Genomic DNA, 18,922 nt, shown 5'->3' with positions numbered 1-18,922 from the left:
TATAAATAATATTATCTAAATATATTCAAATAGATTTAAATAGTAAATAAAATTAAAGATAGATATTATTATATCCTAAAATAATTTGTAAAAAATATCTTTTTAAATAAAGGAAAGAATATAGAGGGACTTAAATAAAGTGAGAAAAAATAAAAAATATTTATTCATCTATTATATAATGACTGTTATATTATGTTGAATCTTGATTTCTATTATGTATGATATACATATGTACATATTTGGTCGGATTATACGGCAATATAGATTAAGTGCAAGCTTGGAAATTCTTAAAATCATTTAATTAATTAATATTTTATTTAATATCTTCGGTAAAGATTTGGATTATATGATTGTCTATAATCTGAATCATCAGGTCCAGGTGGATTAGCTGCAAGTGCTCGTCTAATTGCTTCTGGAATAGGAGGAGGAGTTGGTAAATGTGCACCTTGAGGATGGAAACCATTTTCATCTGCTGTATATTCCAAATTAATAGGAGTACCATCCGGTGCAGTATAGGAATATCTTCCTTGAACAATCTATAAAATAATATATTTGGGACTAAAATTCTAAATACTATATAACTATACTATATCTATATTATAGATATGAATATTTAAATATTCATTAAAAATTCATTTAATATTGGGATATAAAATAATACAAACAATTTTAAAAATAATTTAATTTATCGTAATAATTTAATAACTTAATAATTTTATAATATATAATATATAATTATAATAATATATTTTATAATATATAATATAATTTATAAGTAAAAATATAAAATTATATAATTAATAAAATAATTTAACACTTTTAAAAGTTATTTAATGTAATTTGTGTTAAAATCTTATGACATAATTATAATGATGATAAATATAGTTTAAAGTAAGAACACGTTAATGAAATAATAATTTATATAATAATAAATTTTATACTGCGAAAGCATTATTACTTGTTCCATGCTTTATTTGAATATAAAAAATTTTATTCGATAAATAGAAAATGTGATTTGTAGTATGAAATTATATTGAAGAAATTATATTAATAATAAAATAAAGAAAGAATTTATTAAATAAATAATGAAAAAATTTACCTCGGTTTGTGTTGGTGGAGCACCTTGAGGTCTTCCGCTTTCAGCAACTGAAATTCCGTTTTCGGTATCATAGCTAAATGTATAAGTTCCATCTGGATATGTATCTTTTTGTTGACTACGTATAGCTATAAATCTTCCAGGAGTACTAAAAAGAATAAATATTCTATTATATAAAATTCAAATACTTTTAAGATTGATTTATGATTTAATAATATATTTTTATAAGAAATATAAAATACATAAAAAGCTAGAAAGAAAAAATTATCAAACAATATTTCGATAATGCATACTTGCAATGTTAATTCTTAATTGTTACTTACATATAATTTATTTTATTATATTATGTTCACAATATTTCATTTCTAATAATTTGAATAATAGTGATTATTTATTTAAGAATTCTTATAAATAGATAATCATTTATTATTTATTTCAACTGATTACATATAAAATGGATATATATATTTTTTTATTCTTAACTTCAGAGTATAATAATAAAAGAATATTATCCGATAAAATTGAGTTCTTAGGTAAATATTGACATCTCAAATTAGTTAAAAGTTTAGAATGACTGGCATGTTCTAAATTTAAAGAATTCTTGAATTTGACCAAAAGTTATTATAAAACAATTGTTATTATCAAATTAGAAAAATAGTATTTAACTGTTTTTATTGTATATAATAAAATATATAGTATGTATATAAATATATACTTATACTGGGATGTATACTTGGGATATATACTACTAACGCTTGTATTGTTGGTTGTTGATAAATTGGTTTAGGTGTTGATCGATAAGCATTTTGTGTTGGAAAACCATGAAATGCACCATATTGTCCAAGAGCACAGCCAAATAAACTGAACACCAATAACTGAAATTTTAGCCATTTTAATTAATTTCAATATATTAAAATTTTATAAATATTATAATTTTTATTACAAGTATTGTTTACTAATTATATATTTTATATTATATTAATATAATTATATTTTATATTAATAAAAATAGATTTGTGCGAAATTAAGATATGAGTATAATAATTTATATATATTATATGCTATAACTATATATTATTATATTATATATATTATTTCTATATATTATATTTCTATTATATTTCTAACTTTTAAATTTATATAGGATGTTAATATTTGTATAACATTTTCAAAGAATCGATTTTAAGATCTTTAAAAAAAAGGAAATAGAAAAATGTTAATTCAGGCTTATTTATTAAGTATTAAACAAATTTGTATTAGCGAAGTAAAGACAAAGAGAAATAATAATAAAAATAAAACGAATTTACTTTTATTTGTTTCTTATTTCATTATTATAGTTTATTATTATAAGTTTATTATTATAAACTTCAATTGCTTGTAAATAAATCTTAATCAATATTTTTTATATTAACTTTTGTATTTATTTATTTTTTATACCAACTTCTAAAGTCGATTAGATACAAATATACTAACAATTTATATAATATACAATTTAAAATAACTTTTAGAATAAATATATGATATTTGTAATAGATTTAATATATTTATATAAATTAATATATTTTAGATTAATATATTTATATAGTAAAATTTAAAATTATGAAAAATATTTTTTTAAAAAGGATATATATATGGAAAATATTTCTTGAAAATAAAATAAATATTAAGAAATGTGAAAAATATAAGATCAAATAATAATTAACCAAAGGTTAATATAAAAAAAATATAAAATGTAATATTTTATTAATTGATTAATTTGCTTATTTAAGTAACTAAATTATCTACGAACTTATATTTTTGATTTCTTTAAATATTAGAATATTAATGATATTAATAGTACAAAATATAAGAATGAAGTATTAATATATTTAGAATATATCAATTAAATGAGAAAAATCGTGTTTATTTTAATTTTGAATCACTTATATGTTAATACATTTATAATCACTCACTATGCGCTGCATGATGATGGTTGCTGAATATCGCGCGTAGATTTGAACAAGATCGAATCTGCAGTACCGTGAGTATAATACTGCCAGCATTTATATGAAGACGCTCAAGAAGAGTCTTCCCTTCCCATTCCCTGTTCATATATCTAACCGTTCTCCTCATAACTTTTCGCCCTCACAATTCTGCCCCACCTCAGTTTTGTTCTCCAACATCTTACATGCTAGAATTAATGTTTCTTCACGCAAATCTTTCAGAAACAAGCGTCGGTCGGTAGCTACTTGTTCATTATTTACTGAGTTTATCGAAATACTTATAAATAATTGTGCAATTGAAGACATGTATATTTTATAGAATTTTAGTGATTATTTATTAATACTTTTAAAGTAATTTATCACTTAATTTATTATTTATAAAATTTAAATATTTTATTAAAAATTAACAACAAAATACAAGTTTGGATATATATACAATTTTTAAATTAAATATTTCATTACTTTATGTTTTATTTGATTTATGTGTATATAAATTAAATAAATTTCTTTTTAAATAATTTAGTTTTGTTAATTATTTTTAATTTTATTAAAATAAATAAATAATTTTATATCTCAAAATAATAATTTATATGATATATTATATGTTTCTAGAATTAATATTTTGTTGAAATATGTATATAAGAACTTATGTTATAGTAAAATAAAATATAAGTAAACATAATATGTATATTTATATTATATATATATGTTTTAAATTTAAATAATAAAAAATATAATATAAATTTTTCAAAACAATAAATATTTTATTTAAAATATTATATTTTATATTTTTATTTCATTAATAATTTAATAATAATAAAACAAATAAAAAAGATTGTAAAAAATTATTTTAGACTGAGATTATAAGATTAACAAAAAGTTATTAACTTTACTTTTTAAATATAGATACATATAGATAATAATAGATTAGACTAATAGATTATTTATAAAATTATTATTATCATAATATTTTTATTATTTATAAAATATTGTAAAATTTTTTCTATTTTCACATATTTAGAACATAAGATTTCCCAATTAAAAATAAATGATAATAAAAAAAAACAAGTAATGAATGATATAAATATAATATATATATACTGACGAATTGCATTTTATTGTATTTGAAAATTAATAAAAAAAGCAAAATACTATTTTTTACATACAAATTTTTTTTATATTAACATGTAACAAAATGTATAAATACAATTGAAATAATTTAAATAATTTAATATCATTTTAATTTTTCCATTATCTAATATTATTTTAATTGTTACTTCATAATAAATATTTTTATAAATATAAGCGAGTATATATTTTAATTCTTTCAAAAAACGAATAATTAAGGCTATTTAGATTACATTATATTAAAGCACATGCACGCACACATATATATACTGAGCAATTTTGGTAAATTGAATAATGTTAATGTTGGTAATATATAAACTTTGAAAGTCAATAATTCAATAATAGCCTATGAAAAAGGCTATATACATGTGTATATAATTTTTTAAATATTAATTAATAAAAATGTGCAATAAAAAATATAGAATTGTAAAAATTAAAAATAATTGGAATTGTCATTATCTCAACATTATCTCAAAATTATCATGATTTATCTTATATTTATTTTTATATTATATTATAATTTTGATTTAAAACATTTTTTTGAATCTAATATTTAAGAAATAATCATGTATAGACATTTAAGAAAAACATACTGTATGGAAAATTAAATATATTTTATATATTTATAAGTTGCATAAATATGAATATGCAATTTTTATATTTAAATATATAATTTTTCTTACAAATATTCAAATTTTATTAATTTTTTGCTATGAATAAAAATTAAGTTTCAAACAAGAAATTATCCTAATAAGATAAATAGAGAGCATCTAATTAGATTAAGGTATCTAATATAATAAGGCACTAAGGCGCTTCAAAGAAAATGAACGAATGCTATTATGAAATGAATATAATATTAATTGGAATATTAATATATTAATATAGAAATATTGGAAAATATGTATTATGGTATTTGTAATTGTTGGGTTGTAATTTTTACTTTTCATTAAATTTTTTTCATTTAAATCATTGTATCATATGATAACTTTGAATTTTAAATTTGAAAAACTAATATAGATATTAATATAGATATAAATTGATATAATTATTCAATAATATGAATGCTTATGAATGTTTCTTGTTTTAATATTTTTTATCACAATATTTAAATTTATTATAATATTTATAATTGAACTCGATATTTATCTTTTATAATATTAATTTTTAATATACCATATTCTATATTATAATTTATATTTGTAATATATATTTATCATAAATATTTATGTTTAATATATTTATATTATATTTGTATATATTATATTATATTTATGTATATATATATTATATTTGTAATATATATTTATGATAAATAATTATATCTATTGACTGATAAATAAAAATAATCATGCCAAATTATGTTAATAACAAATAAATAATAAAAGTATACAGTATTTTATAAAATAAAAATTATTTTATAAGTTTATTCAAAACATTTGTATAATCTTAAAATTTATATTTCTAACATTGAAATAATTAATTTAAATTAAAAGTTTGTTAATATATAAGATATATATAAGAACTTACTTTATAAATGTTATTATTTATTAATTTATTACTTTTCAAATTGAATCAAAATTTGCAAAATTTTTTAAATGATTTTTATTTTGAGATAAGTTATTTAATGTAAATTCACTTTTTTAAACGGAATCATATAATGAAATTAATATAGTTAGCTATTTTTATAAAAATTATTTAAGTCATTATATTGAATATTTATTAAGCTATTTATATTGAAACATTATAATATTCCATTGTTTAGGACATATTTCAACTTTAATTTTATAAAATTTAACATATAAAAAATAACAAAAACAAACATAAAAGTATCTTCCTTCATATATTTTAATTTATATTTAAATGTTATAATAATTCTTACATTAATAATATATTGATATAAGTTTAATATTATATATTGATATAAAAAATCGAATTTGACTCTTTCTCTTTCTCTTTTATATATATTTTTATGCGTATATTATGTATATATATATATATATATATATATATATATATATAATATTTACAAAACTTCTTTCTCGAAAAAGCAAAAAGAAAAAAAAATTGTTTAAAATACTTTTGACAAGTTAGAAAATAATTTCGAGAAATCTATAAATTAAAATGAATCATTTTGCATATGAAATATATATAGTAACAGAATAGTAATATAATTAATATATAATATATAATATAATATATAATATATATAATATATAATATATAATATATAATATATAATATATAATATATAATTAATATATTTTTAAATATTTTTGTTTTATTTAAATATTAATAAATAAAATACATTATTGAATGTTGAATCCATATTCTAATTGACATATATATATATATATTTATTTATTTACATACATTTAAACAAAACACAACAAAATAAGAACTTATGAAATAGAAATCATTTTTTATTTGATCACTTTATAAAAATTTTATTTAACAAATAAATATTTAACATACTAGTACATACATTTTTATTTTCTTTTAAAATATATTTAAAAATCTATAATTCATAGATTTAAACAAAAATTTGAAAATAATTAAAATGATAACTAATCATTCAATAAATATTAAATTTATTTAAAAAGCAATGGTTCAAATAACAATGATAAATTATCAATACTGTAAAACAATAATTTATTCATTTATTAATATCAAATAGATCAAAGAAAATCAGAAAATGAAAATAAAAATTTATATGTGTAAATAAAATTTTAGAAAAACTGCTGCTGTTGAAAAAAGTTCAAGTGATTCAGGATTGCACATAGCAGATTACTTTGCATAATTTCTAGACACAGCTGATCTGAAAGGACCCCGTAGGTATGCGCTTCTATCTGTATCTTTATGAGACTCCAAGCTTGAGATGATAGAGCATACCTGAACTGACGTAGTTAATAAAACGAGAAAGGTCAGACCAGATTCAAGTAATGTTTAAGATCTGGCTTCTACATAACAGTATAAAGTATCATTTTGATTCTATTTCATAATTGGATAATTTGATTAAATTAAATGTATAGAATTGTAAAACTATCGTCAATTGAAGCAATTATTTAGCAACTTCAATGTTTATGCGCATGATATATATACGTATATCTATATCATATATTTATGTCATGCATATATTTTTATCTATATTTAACTATAATATGAAAATAATAAATAAATTAGAAAATAAGGTAATATATATATATATATATATACATAAATATTTATATAAATAACATAGAATATAAAAATGTAATATAGTTTAACATAAATAAGAAAAATTATGCAAATTGTAAAAAAATTGTAAATTATTGATAATTATTTTATAATTAATTTTTAATTAATTTATTGTTTTAATTTAAAAATCATTGTTATTTTAAAAATTTAATTCATTATTTATTATTTTCAATAAAATATTTAATATAAAAATTTCTTAATATTAATGTAAAAATTCCATTTCTTTAAATAATTTTCTGTTTAATATTACAGTATTTGATTATAATATTGTAATATGATTTTATTAAATTATTTGAATAATAGCAAAAATTATTTACATAATAATTATTTTTTTTAAAGTATTTGTTATTCTATTAGAAAAATATTTATCTAAATGTTTATATATATATTGTAAATTTTTATCTATAAATGTATATTATAATATATTTGGTTTTTTTCTGGGTATAAAATATCTGAAAAAATATGAATGATAAATTTTTTGAACAAATTTTTCAAACAAAAGTTATTTTATATACAGATTTTATATGCATTATGCAATATTAATAGTTCTTTTATAAATTAATGCGTAGAGATCATATAAAAGTGAATTTTAAATTTTTAAATAAATATGTATAATTATAATATAAAATATTATTATATATAATAATAATAAATATTGTATATATAATATAATATATATATTTTATATATATTTTTATTACAATTATATTTTATATAATATTTAATTATAATTTTTATTATAATCATCAATTAATGCAGTTCGTTATTTCTTATAAGAAATAAATTATTAAATTATTTATATCATATATATTATATATCATATAGTTAGGAGAAATTTTAATATAAAATTCATAAAACTTATATAAATTAATGAAAAACAATAAACAAGAAATACGATGATATGAATTGATATTTCGAGCGAAATGATATTTCAAGCTTCCTTTGTCTTTCATATCATAAATTTTACAAATTTCAAGTAATTAAATTTAATAAATTAATAAATTTAATAAATTTAATAACTTAAATAAATTCAAATATCTCTATATTATTTTTTGATATAAATATAATAATAATTGCCTTAATAGTTTTTTATAAGAAATAATTAATTTTATTGATCAATACAATAAAAATTAATAGTTTTATTTTAAAAAATCATAGACCTTTATATAGTATATTTATGCATGAATATTCATATGTAAAAAAACTTAATGTTGTTTAATATATTTTTTCCTATTAAACAATTTTTGTTCAAAATAATTTTTTTATATCATTCGTATTTTTCTAGATATTTGAAAATTTCCAATGAACTCAGACATATGTATATAAAATATATATATAAAAATCAAAAATTGTTTTGTATACATGTTTAGTGATGCTTTTTAGCATCTTTTGTTTTTAGCATCATTTGTTAAATGCAATTTATGCATTTAAAATATTTTTATATTGCATCATGATTCAAGTCTAGACAATTACCGACCTGAGAAAGTATCGAAAATATAAATCAATTTTGACACATTGATGTTTAGAAATTTATGTTCACAAGAATTTGCAAATTTTTAAGAATTTTTAAATTTTAATGCTCGATTTTAGATCTACATTATATTATATCCGAGAAATATTATTTAAATCTTTTCAATTCTTTTTTAGTTATTAAGTTGATTGATATTTTGTTAGTGTCTAATTATTTAAAATTCTAGAAATAAAAGAATATGCCAAATATACACATATAGAGTATTCCAAAAATGTGGGAACATTCATTAACTGGAAATTCCTGAAATAATTTCAAACAACATTTTCCTTTCCAAAAATTTTCATTACAATTTCTTTAATGAATTATTAATAACAAATAATCTCATTTATTTTAAAATATAGATATAATTTTGAAAATAAAATATTTTATTTGATACAGTAAGTTTTTAAAATAGTATTTGATTTGAAGAATATTGAAAATATTTAAATTTTATTTTGAATTATTTATTTTAATTTATTTCCTTTCTTTTATTATATTATTGCTAAAAATGATTCAAATTTAATACATTTATGAGTATAAACAGTTTCTTAATCTTCCTTATATAGATTTAATTTTTTGAGTATCTCAATAATAGAAACTCTTAAGTTTTAAGTTAAAAAATGAATCGCACTACTTTAAAAAATTGCATTACTTATGAAATGATTCAATATTTTAAGCAAAATTAAAGTATTTTAGTTTATGCTAGATTATTAAAATAAAATATTTTATTTTATGTTTCAGATTATTAAAATGAATTGATTTGAAGTTAAATGTGAAAAGATAAATCATCGAACTATTTATAAGAACTATTTATATCCTATTTATATTCTATTGATTTCAATAAATGAAATATATTGTTAAGATGAATATTTTGAATAATTTTTCCTTATATAAATATAATCGTCACTCGATCTTAGTTTTCGAAATATTTGCAAAAATATATTCAAAAAAATATACTATATAGAATATATTTATTCAAGCTATTTGAATATTATGATGACGAAAAATGTTTCAAGTCAAATTTACATGATATCGAATAACATATAAATAATTTTTTGATATAAAAGATGGAAAATTAGAGATTATATAAAGGCCAATTTCATTTTTTAATGAAATGTTAAAAATTCTATCGCACACAAAGCAAATTATTTTTCTTTGCAATTGACTTTTAGTAATTTTGAATCATCATAGGTTATTATATGCATTTTAAAATGTTTTATTAAATGATATGTAAAAAAACCATTTTATATCATTTTATTTAAAAAAATGAAATTAATTTTCAAATAAATATTATCTATTCATTTATGAAAAAGTTATTTACATCAAATTATGTATTCAATATCATACAAATTTAGTTTGACACATTTTTTTCTATTAATTATAATAGTTGAGATATATTAAATGGCGTATTATAGATGCCATTTTGTATATTATATTTCTCATTTTAAATATATTTGTATCCGCATGTTAAATTTATGTCTAATTTAATCCAACCAAATCAAATCTTAAATCAAAACTTAATTTTATAACAAAATTTTATCAATATTATTATGAAGAAAATTGAATTCTTCGAAGTAGAAAATATAACACAATATTTGGATGATTAAATATTGATTGAAAGATATAATGATCGACGCTACAATAATAATGATAATTATTAGTTTCATGTTTATTTATTAATATTTTTATTTATTATTTACTTATTTATTTATTACTATTACGATATCGGATAACAAATGAGGAATGAGAAATTTAATTATAGACAAATTTATGAAAATATAAGATTTATTTAATATTTTTTTTTTTTTTAGATTTCCTTTCTATTCAAAAAACAAAATGAAAAAAATGTCTAAAAAGCCATTTTTAAGAGAAAATCGAAGAAATAAATAATGAAACTAAACAAAAAATTATCAAAATATAAACTATAAAATTTTAATTTTCCTTTTTATAAAATATTTATCAATAAAGTTTTACTTCAATACTATAATTTATTCAAATAATTACTATAATTTATTCAAATAGAATAATTATTATTTTCATTTATATTTATTATTTTTTTTAAAATAGTATGCTACTCAATTTGTGAATAAATCAAGTTGTCTATAAATGAGTTATGAAAAAAATCTTCGAGTATAAAAGGTTAATGATAAACCATACAGAATAAAAAAGTAAAAACATAATAAGATGTTTCTTTGCTTATTATTTGCTTTGATATACAATGTACTTATAAACAACAGATATGAATAACTACCAATAAAGATTTAATAAGTGGTTTTATAGTTGTACCATCTATAATTTAATATTGAAATTATATGATCTATAACTTCGGATATGATATTAACATAAATGCATTTTATAATTATATCAAAGAATCAACTTAAAATTATATCCAATGTAATTTCTAGTTCTATTCCTATTCTATACTTTTTTCAGTCAACAGATATGATATCATAAAATATATATTTCTAATTATTGGATAACTTTATGAAAAGGCACAAGGAGAATTTTTTTTAGAATTAGAATAGAAGTTTTCAAAAATATCACATTAATAAATCTTCTCGAAGAAATATTATAATGAGTTTAATCCATATACTGATATTTTCTAATTACAAAATATATAACTTCGAATCGAATTACAATAAATAGATAGATAAATAGATAGATAGATAGCATTGACTAAATATCGCCGGAGCATGAAGTCCATACATTGAAGAAAATATATTGAATATAACAAATATTTTTTTATAAATAAAAAATTATATCGAATTATATCAATACACACATATGTGTTTATTATCTTTAATTTATCTTATTAGTTTATAACAAACTTTTATTAAAGTTATCATTTTGTTAAATTACTAAAACTTGATTTTATGAGAATTTATAAAAAAAAACTAGATAAATCGAAATAAAAGAATTTTATATGTATATGAATATTTTATATTCATATATTTTATATATATTTTATATATTTATATATTTTATATATTTAATCTTTCTATTAATTATGATTCTATTTTATATATATATGTATTGAATGAACATTATATTATGATATATGATTACTTATGATTTTATAATATACGATTATATATATAGATAAAACATTTGTCAAGTAATATGTATAATTACATCAATTAGTTATGAAAAAAAATAGGATAATATAAATAAAAAAAAAAGATTTACTAATATATTGTAATTATAATTGTATATACATACATATACATATATACATATATACATATATATGTGTATATATATATATATATATCAAAAATTTCATTATAAATAAATGAGTCCTAACATGATTTATTTTAAAAAGAATGAGAAAAAGAAATGAATTTTATTATTCGTGTGTATTATTTTAGTATAAAAATTATATATAAGACAAAAAGAAATAAATCATTAATAATAAATTGTTTGTATATTAGCTCCAAAATAACTTTCAAATAATAAATATTTATTTTATTATCATTTATTATAATAATTTTTTTTTATATTTTTATATTTTATATATTTTATATATTTATATTTTATATATAATTTTATCGATATAAGAAAATAAATATCATTTAAGATAAACATATATTAATAAATAATAAAGCTATTAAATATTTTTAATATAAAAAATATAATTTATTTATTATAATTGTTTTATTTCTAATTTCAATGAAGTTTTGGGTCTAAATTGAAAAATGTAATAGAATTAGATATATTTTTCACATATTTTTTTTTAATGAAATGAATTTGCTAAAAGCTGAGCGGCAAGATCTTTACCGAAAGATTCTCAAGAAAGATGAACCGAACTTTAACTTTAACTGATTGAATATAATACGTGAACTAATAATGTAACAATAACTATGAAAGTGCTTTAGTTTCTATGAATGCTTTCTGTATACAAATTATGAAATCTAACTGGCATTCAAACGATTCCTTGATCGATGCTCTACCCTTCTTTTCTTTTTTGTTATAGGTGATGAAAGATGAAAGGAATTCATCCTGTCATATTCACGCCTAGTGAATTATTAACTTGTATCATTCTTAACTATATACCATTTTATATATATTCATGTGTATATATGTAACACATTTAATTTTTTGTAAATTAAAATTTTATTCATATATTATTATTTATACAATATTTATATTTTCGTTTTTTTTATTTTTATTTATTTTATTTTTCATTATTACAAACTGATCATAATTACAATTTTTATTAATTTATTATTTTATTAAAATTATGTTGATACAATCTGAATTATTGATTATTTTGAATTTTAATAGAAAGAGCTTTTTAAATGGATATTAAATTTTAAAATAAAATTATATAAAGTATATAAAGTATATATGGACATATATATTAGTCACATACTATTTTGAAAATAAATATAAAAGTTATTATACAAAAATAGATTAAGAGTTATTTATCACGTTATAAAAATTTAAGTTTCCATTAAGCGCGACGCGAATAACAGACTATGATGATGATGAAACGAATATTTCATTCATATACTTGCATATAATTTAAACGAGGCGGAGTCAAAGCGATAGAATGACAACATAAAACAATCTTATTTTATTTCTATTTCATCTAACAAAATCTAAATTGCTTATATGTTAATAAATAAATTTCAATTAATATTTTTATACATCAACTTTTGCGTACATTTAGTATTTAAAATTAATTTTTCAAAGATATTTCACGAATTTATTATTAATATATTTATATATATATTTTATTATATATATATATAATAAAATATTTTATTATATTAACATATACATATATTTATTATAATAATGTAAAAAATTTTGTTTATAATATAATTATAATATAATAGGTAAAAAAAAATACTTTTTATTTGAAGAGAAATTGAATTTATAAATTGTATAATATAAATTTCCTTATCAAAATTATATTCTTAATTATTTATTCAAATCATAAAATGATTATTAAAAAATAATTAAAAAATAGATACTATTTTTTCAAAACTCAAAACAATAAAAAGAAGATATTTAAATTAATAAATAATCATTAAAAAAATTGAACTTTAATAATTATAATTAAATAATTATAATTTAAATAATTATTTAAAAAAAATTAAGAAAATAAGAATATCTAAGAGCACGAAATTAATTTTTCCACTTAATATAAATAATAATAACTATAATAATAATATGATACAAATAGATATAATAATTATTATTGAATGTTATTTTTGAAAATATAAAATTTTATATTTACATATCTAATATTATATTTACTTCATATAATTATTAATATAATTATAATATATTTATTTAAAGTATGGAACAGTGCAATATTTGAATTTAATATTATAAATTATATATAATAATATAATTTAATATTTGTTTATATTAAATATTTTATCAATTTTAATATGTATAAAAATAATTTTATGTAATATAAAAATTATTTGAAAATTATATGAAAATTGATACATAATATTTATATTATTCTAATAAATATGTAATTAAATTGATATTTTTTATGATTTATAGTTAGTTTTATGTTGGAATTTATATCTTTATTAAAAATGTTTTTATAAAAGAATTTATATAATGTTCTGGAAAAAATTTTAATTACTAATTCTAAATTAATGAATATTTTTTGATATATTTTATTGGTACTTATTGATATATATTATTCTTAAATAAATTTATTATTATTATTTGAAATAATAGATTTTTTTATGCTAAATTAAATATTATAAGTTTTTCAATTATTATTAATTGTTTAATAATTAATATTAATAATTTTTCATGATATCAAAACTATGATCAAAGAAATGGATCACATGTAAAAATAAGCTAAAAAGAATTGAATTTAAATATTATATTTTTAAATTAATATTATATTTTAAAAATTACCATATATTTCTTTAATTAAAATTTGTAGAACTTAATTAATATAAAAACCAAATTTAAAAATCATATGATTAGCAAGATAATATAAGAAATGCATTGAATCCTTTTACCAACATTTATATGATCGGTCGGTCGGTCGATCGTTGTGCAATGGACAAGAGACCGATGATTTGCTTTCACTGACTCACCTTTAACGTGATATTACGATTATTATTAACATTAATTCAACTGGCATTTTAGTTATTCTTCCTAAAATTTCGCATTTATTAAAAGTATAATTTATCATTAGTTAGTGATTTCTTTTAATAAATACTACTATGTAAAGTAATAGTAATAATATTAAAATGTAAACTACAGCACAGACAATTATTTTTTTTACATTTTATTATTTCAATTCATTTATATAAGATAAATTATTTGAAAAATAAATTTCAAGAGAGATTTTTGCATCTTTTCAATTTTAGTTTTAGTTGTTAAATTGTTTTAGTTTTTAAATTTATTCTTTACATTTTTCATGTATTTTATTTGAACATTTGATACATACATAACTCATGATACAAACATTATTATATCTTTTTAAAACTAAGCAATGTATGCAATATTTTTAAATTAAAATTATTTTTAATTTTAAATTACACTTTCTTTCTTTATTTTTTTTATTTAATATTTATTAAATAAATCTAATTAATATTTACTGAAAAGTAGAATTAATAAATTCATTATTAATTATCATAATGTATATATCATTTTTTAATTTTTTTTTCGATTTTAAATAATTTTATTTATAAAAAAGATAAAATTTTATTAAAATTTATTATGTATAACATAAATTTATTATTTATTATAATATGTGAAAATTTTGAAAAATTAACAAAATTATCCCGTTTTAAATGATGAAATATAATTTTATATAAAAATTTTTATTTTTTGATTGAAATATACAAAATTAAATTGAAATAATAGCTTGATATTATATATAAGATAATCGTATCAATTATTAATATTTAAAATAAATTTTGTTAATTATTAAAAATTTTAAATTAATTTATTAAAAATTATTAAAAGTTATTAATACTTTTTTAAGAATCGAATTTTGATAAAAATATTTATATTCGACAAGAATATTATTATTATTTTGGAAAAAATAAATAATATTTTTTTTCTGTAATATATAACTTTATAATAGTCTAAGAGATATTTTTCAAAAATTTGTAATATTGCTGATTTCTTTTAATATTTTCACTATAATAAAACTATAATAAATAATTTAAATATATGTTATTTATAATATAATTAATTAATATTATCTAATAAAAAAATTAATGAAAAAATTAATAAAAAATTTTTTTTTTATCTTTTACTTAATCGCTTTTGATATTAATTAAGATCGATAAGTATTCGATAAGTATTAATATTCTTAATAGATTAATTAATAGATTCTTAATAGAATAATTAATATTCTTACATAGACAATTTCACGAATAATATATGGATATCCTATTAACTAACTATTATATACTAATATTATAGTATAATATTATTATTATACTATAATACTATAATATAATATTATAATTAATACTATTTATATTATATTACTACTAATTATACTAATACTATAGTATATAATCCTATTATATACTAAGGTATTATTAATTTCTAAAAAATCTACAATTTAAATTGCAGATATAATTTGAAATATAACATCGAGATATAATTATATCGAAAACTGATCATTCAAATTAAAAATATATATTATTATATATTTTTACTTCGAATTTTTCATGAAATTTAAATTGTACAATATCATATTCAAAAATCTATTCTTAAGATCAGCATTAAATTGAGGAGAATCATAATTTTTATAATTCTCATTTTCTTTTTTATATTAACTATAATTTTATTTTTTTCATATACAGAATATATTGAAATATTCAATATATTTTTGACTCAAAAGTTCGAAATTAATTTCTTTTAAGAATAAAAAAATTATTTAATAATAATTTTTTAAATAAATTAATATAGTATATTTCGATAATTTAAATTTAACTTTAAAATTTAAACAAAATTAAATTTCATAATACTTTTATTCTTAAAATCGTTTATTTTTTCAAAAAATACAATAAAACTTAAAAAAGTTTTTTTACTAGTATTAATTCATTTTTTAATTTAGTTCACTAATATATAATAGAAATTAATATAAAATAATGAACAGTTATAATTATTTTATTTATAAATATCTACACTATTTTTTTTAATAAAAAAAATGAATTCTATCACAATAAAATAAGTGGAAATATAAAATATTTTAATTGAATTTTTTTATTAAAAAATTATTTAAATAAAAATTGAAAAAGTTAAATTAAAAAAGAAATATTTCTATACATATCAATCATTGTATATATTAGAATATATCTGAAAATGATTAATTTATTTTTTATTAATATTTCTTATCAGATATTCTTTTATATAATAAATACTATATTTGAATTATATATTGAAAATTTCTAGTTGTTCTGTGATGTATTCACAAATTTGGTTCTTCATAATAAATTGTTCGAAAAATTGTTTATATTCGAAATTTCTTTTTTAATTAGTTCAAATAATTGAACTGTTGTAATATATTATAATAATTGTATTCTATTGTATTTAACTTTAAATAATTGTGATTTCGTTTAATTTTTAATATTATTTTATTATATTAATATTCATTTAATTAAATTGTATATATTTGTAAAATATAAATACTTTATTAAAAAAAACAAATTTGAGTTTAATATTGCCATAATTAATAAAGATAACATAGAATAAAGTTAAAATTAAGTATACATTAATTCAAATATATGCACATATTATCAATAGATATAATACGTATATTATATGCGTATACTATCAATAATGATTTACGTTTAAAATTATATGTTGTTTTCAATAAATAAATTATGTTAAATAAAATAAATCTATATTTAATTATTTTTCATAACTTCTTTTAATATTTTTCAATAATAATGGGTAAATTATATAATATACAAATAACTGTGATATTCATATTAATATATTTATACATACATAATATACATTATAACAAAATATGAGATATAGCAAAGTATAAAATAATATTTTTATTTATGTATTCTTTTTTTTTCGCATATTTTTTTTATTTCATTGTACATTTATTGGTCTATATATATATAAAAAATATTACACTTACAAAAATAACTTTCAAAATAACTATGTGCAAAAAAATAATGTAATGTAAATAAAATTGAAGGATATGAAAAATATATGTTTATTAAAATTAGTCTTCTCGTATTAGGATTTATAAAGCAACACGCAATAAAATATAGTTCTTGTGGCAGGTATTTGAATAAAATCAATATGATCAGTAGATTAAAACCGTATTAAACAATACAACATAGAAATAAAAAAGATATTTGAATCAATTTATAATTTTTTAAGTATTTTTTGAAGTACAAGATTTTATAAAATTTCATAAAATCATAAATTCTCACAATTTTTTATTTAAATATTAAAATTTAATAAACATTCATAAAAATGCTTAGGATTTATAATGTGAATTAAAAAAAAAATATTTCTATACATCTTTGCATAACATTTCTAGAACATAATATTTTTAATCATTATTATTTTAATTATAAAATATATGATTATTTTTACAAATATTTTTAAAATATTATATTAAAAATTATTTGTTCTTATTATTATTAAATCTATTACCGCGACCGCTGCATGCCCGAATTTTCATTCTTACGCGAACCGTCGAACGAAGCGGACGTGTTTATACGAACGAATTAATAAGATAATATATATAAATTTATTATGAATTTTATAATTTTTTATATTAAATTTTATTATATTATAATTCATATATAATAATAATTAACTATTTTTCATTTATATTTCATAATTGTAAAATATATATAATTTCCAAATACAAAAAAATATTATATAATATAAAATTTAAAATTTTGCATGAAAAATTAAATAAAATAATATTAAAAATATTATAATATTATAAAATATTTAAATACTGTAATATGTAAAAATTTTTGAAAATGAATT

At 16.2% G+C, this 18,922-nt stretch overlaps 1 protein-coding gene across 1 annotated transcript; it reads right to left on the bottom strand.

Annotated features, from left to right (window-relative positions):
* Window positions 1-280: 280 nt before the first annotated feature.
* LOC122717553 (endocuticle structural glycoprotein SgAbd-2-like) lies at window positions 281-3,099 on the bottom strand. Its single transcript, XM_043941759.1, has 4 exons — window positions 3,049-3,099; window positions 1,850-1,971; window positions 1,100-1,244; window positions 281-536 (listed from the first exon to the last, which is right to left on the bottom strand). The coding sequence occupies exons 1-4, from the start codon at window positions 3,058-3,060 to the stop codon at window positions 318-320; spliced, it is 498 nt and encodes a 165-aa protein (XP_043797694.1). The 5' UTR covers window positions 3,061-3,099; the 3' UTR covers window positions 281-317.
* Between the last annotated feature and the right edge of the window lie 15,823 nt (window positions 3,100-18,922).

This window comes from Apis laboriosa, unplaced genomic scaffold, assembly GCF_014066325.1.
Source record: "Apis laboriosa isolate Shangri-la unplaced genomic scaffold, ASM1406632v1 scaffold53_cov140, whole genome shotgun sequence".
NCBI classification, from domain to species: domain Eukaryota; kingdom Metazoa; phylum Arthropoda; class Insecta; order Hymenoptera; family Apidae; genus Apis; species Apis laboriosa.
This window is presented reverse-complemented; position numbering and strand designations above follow the sequence as displayed.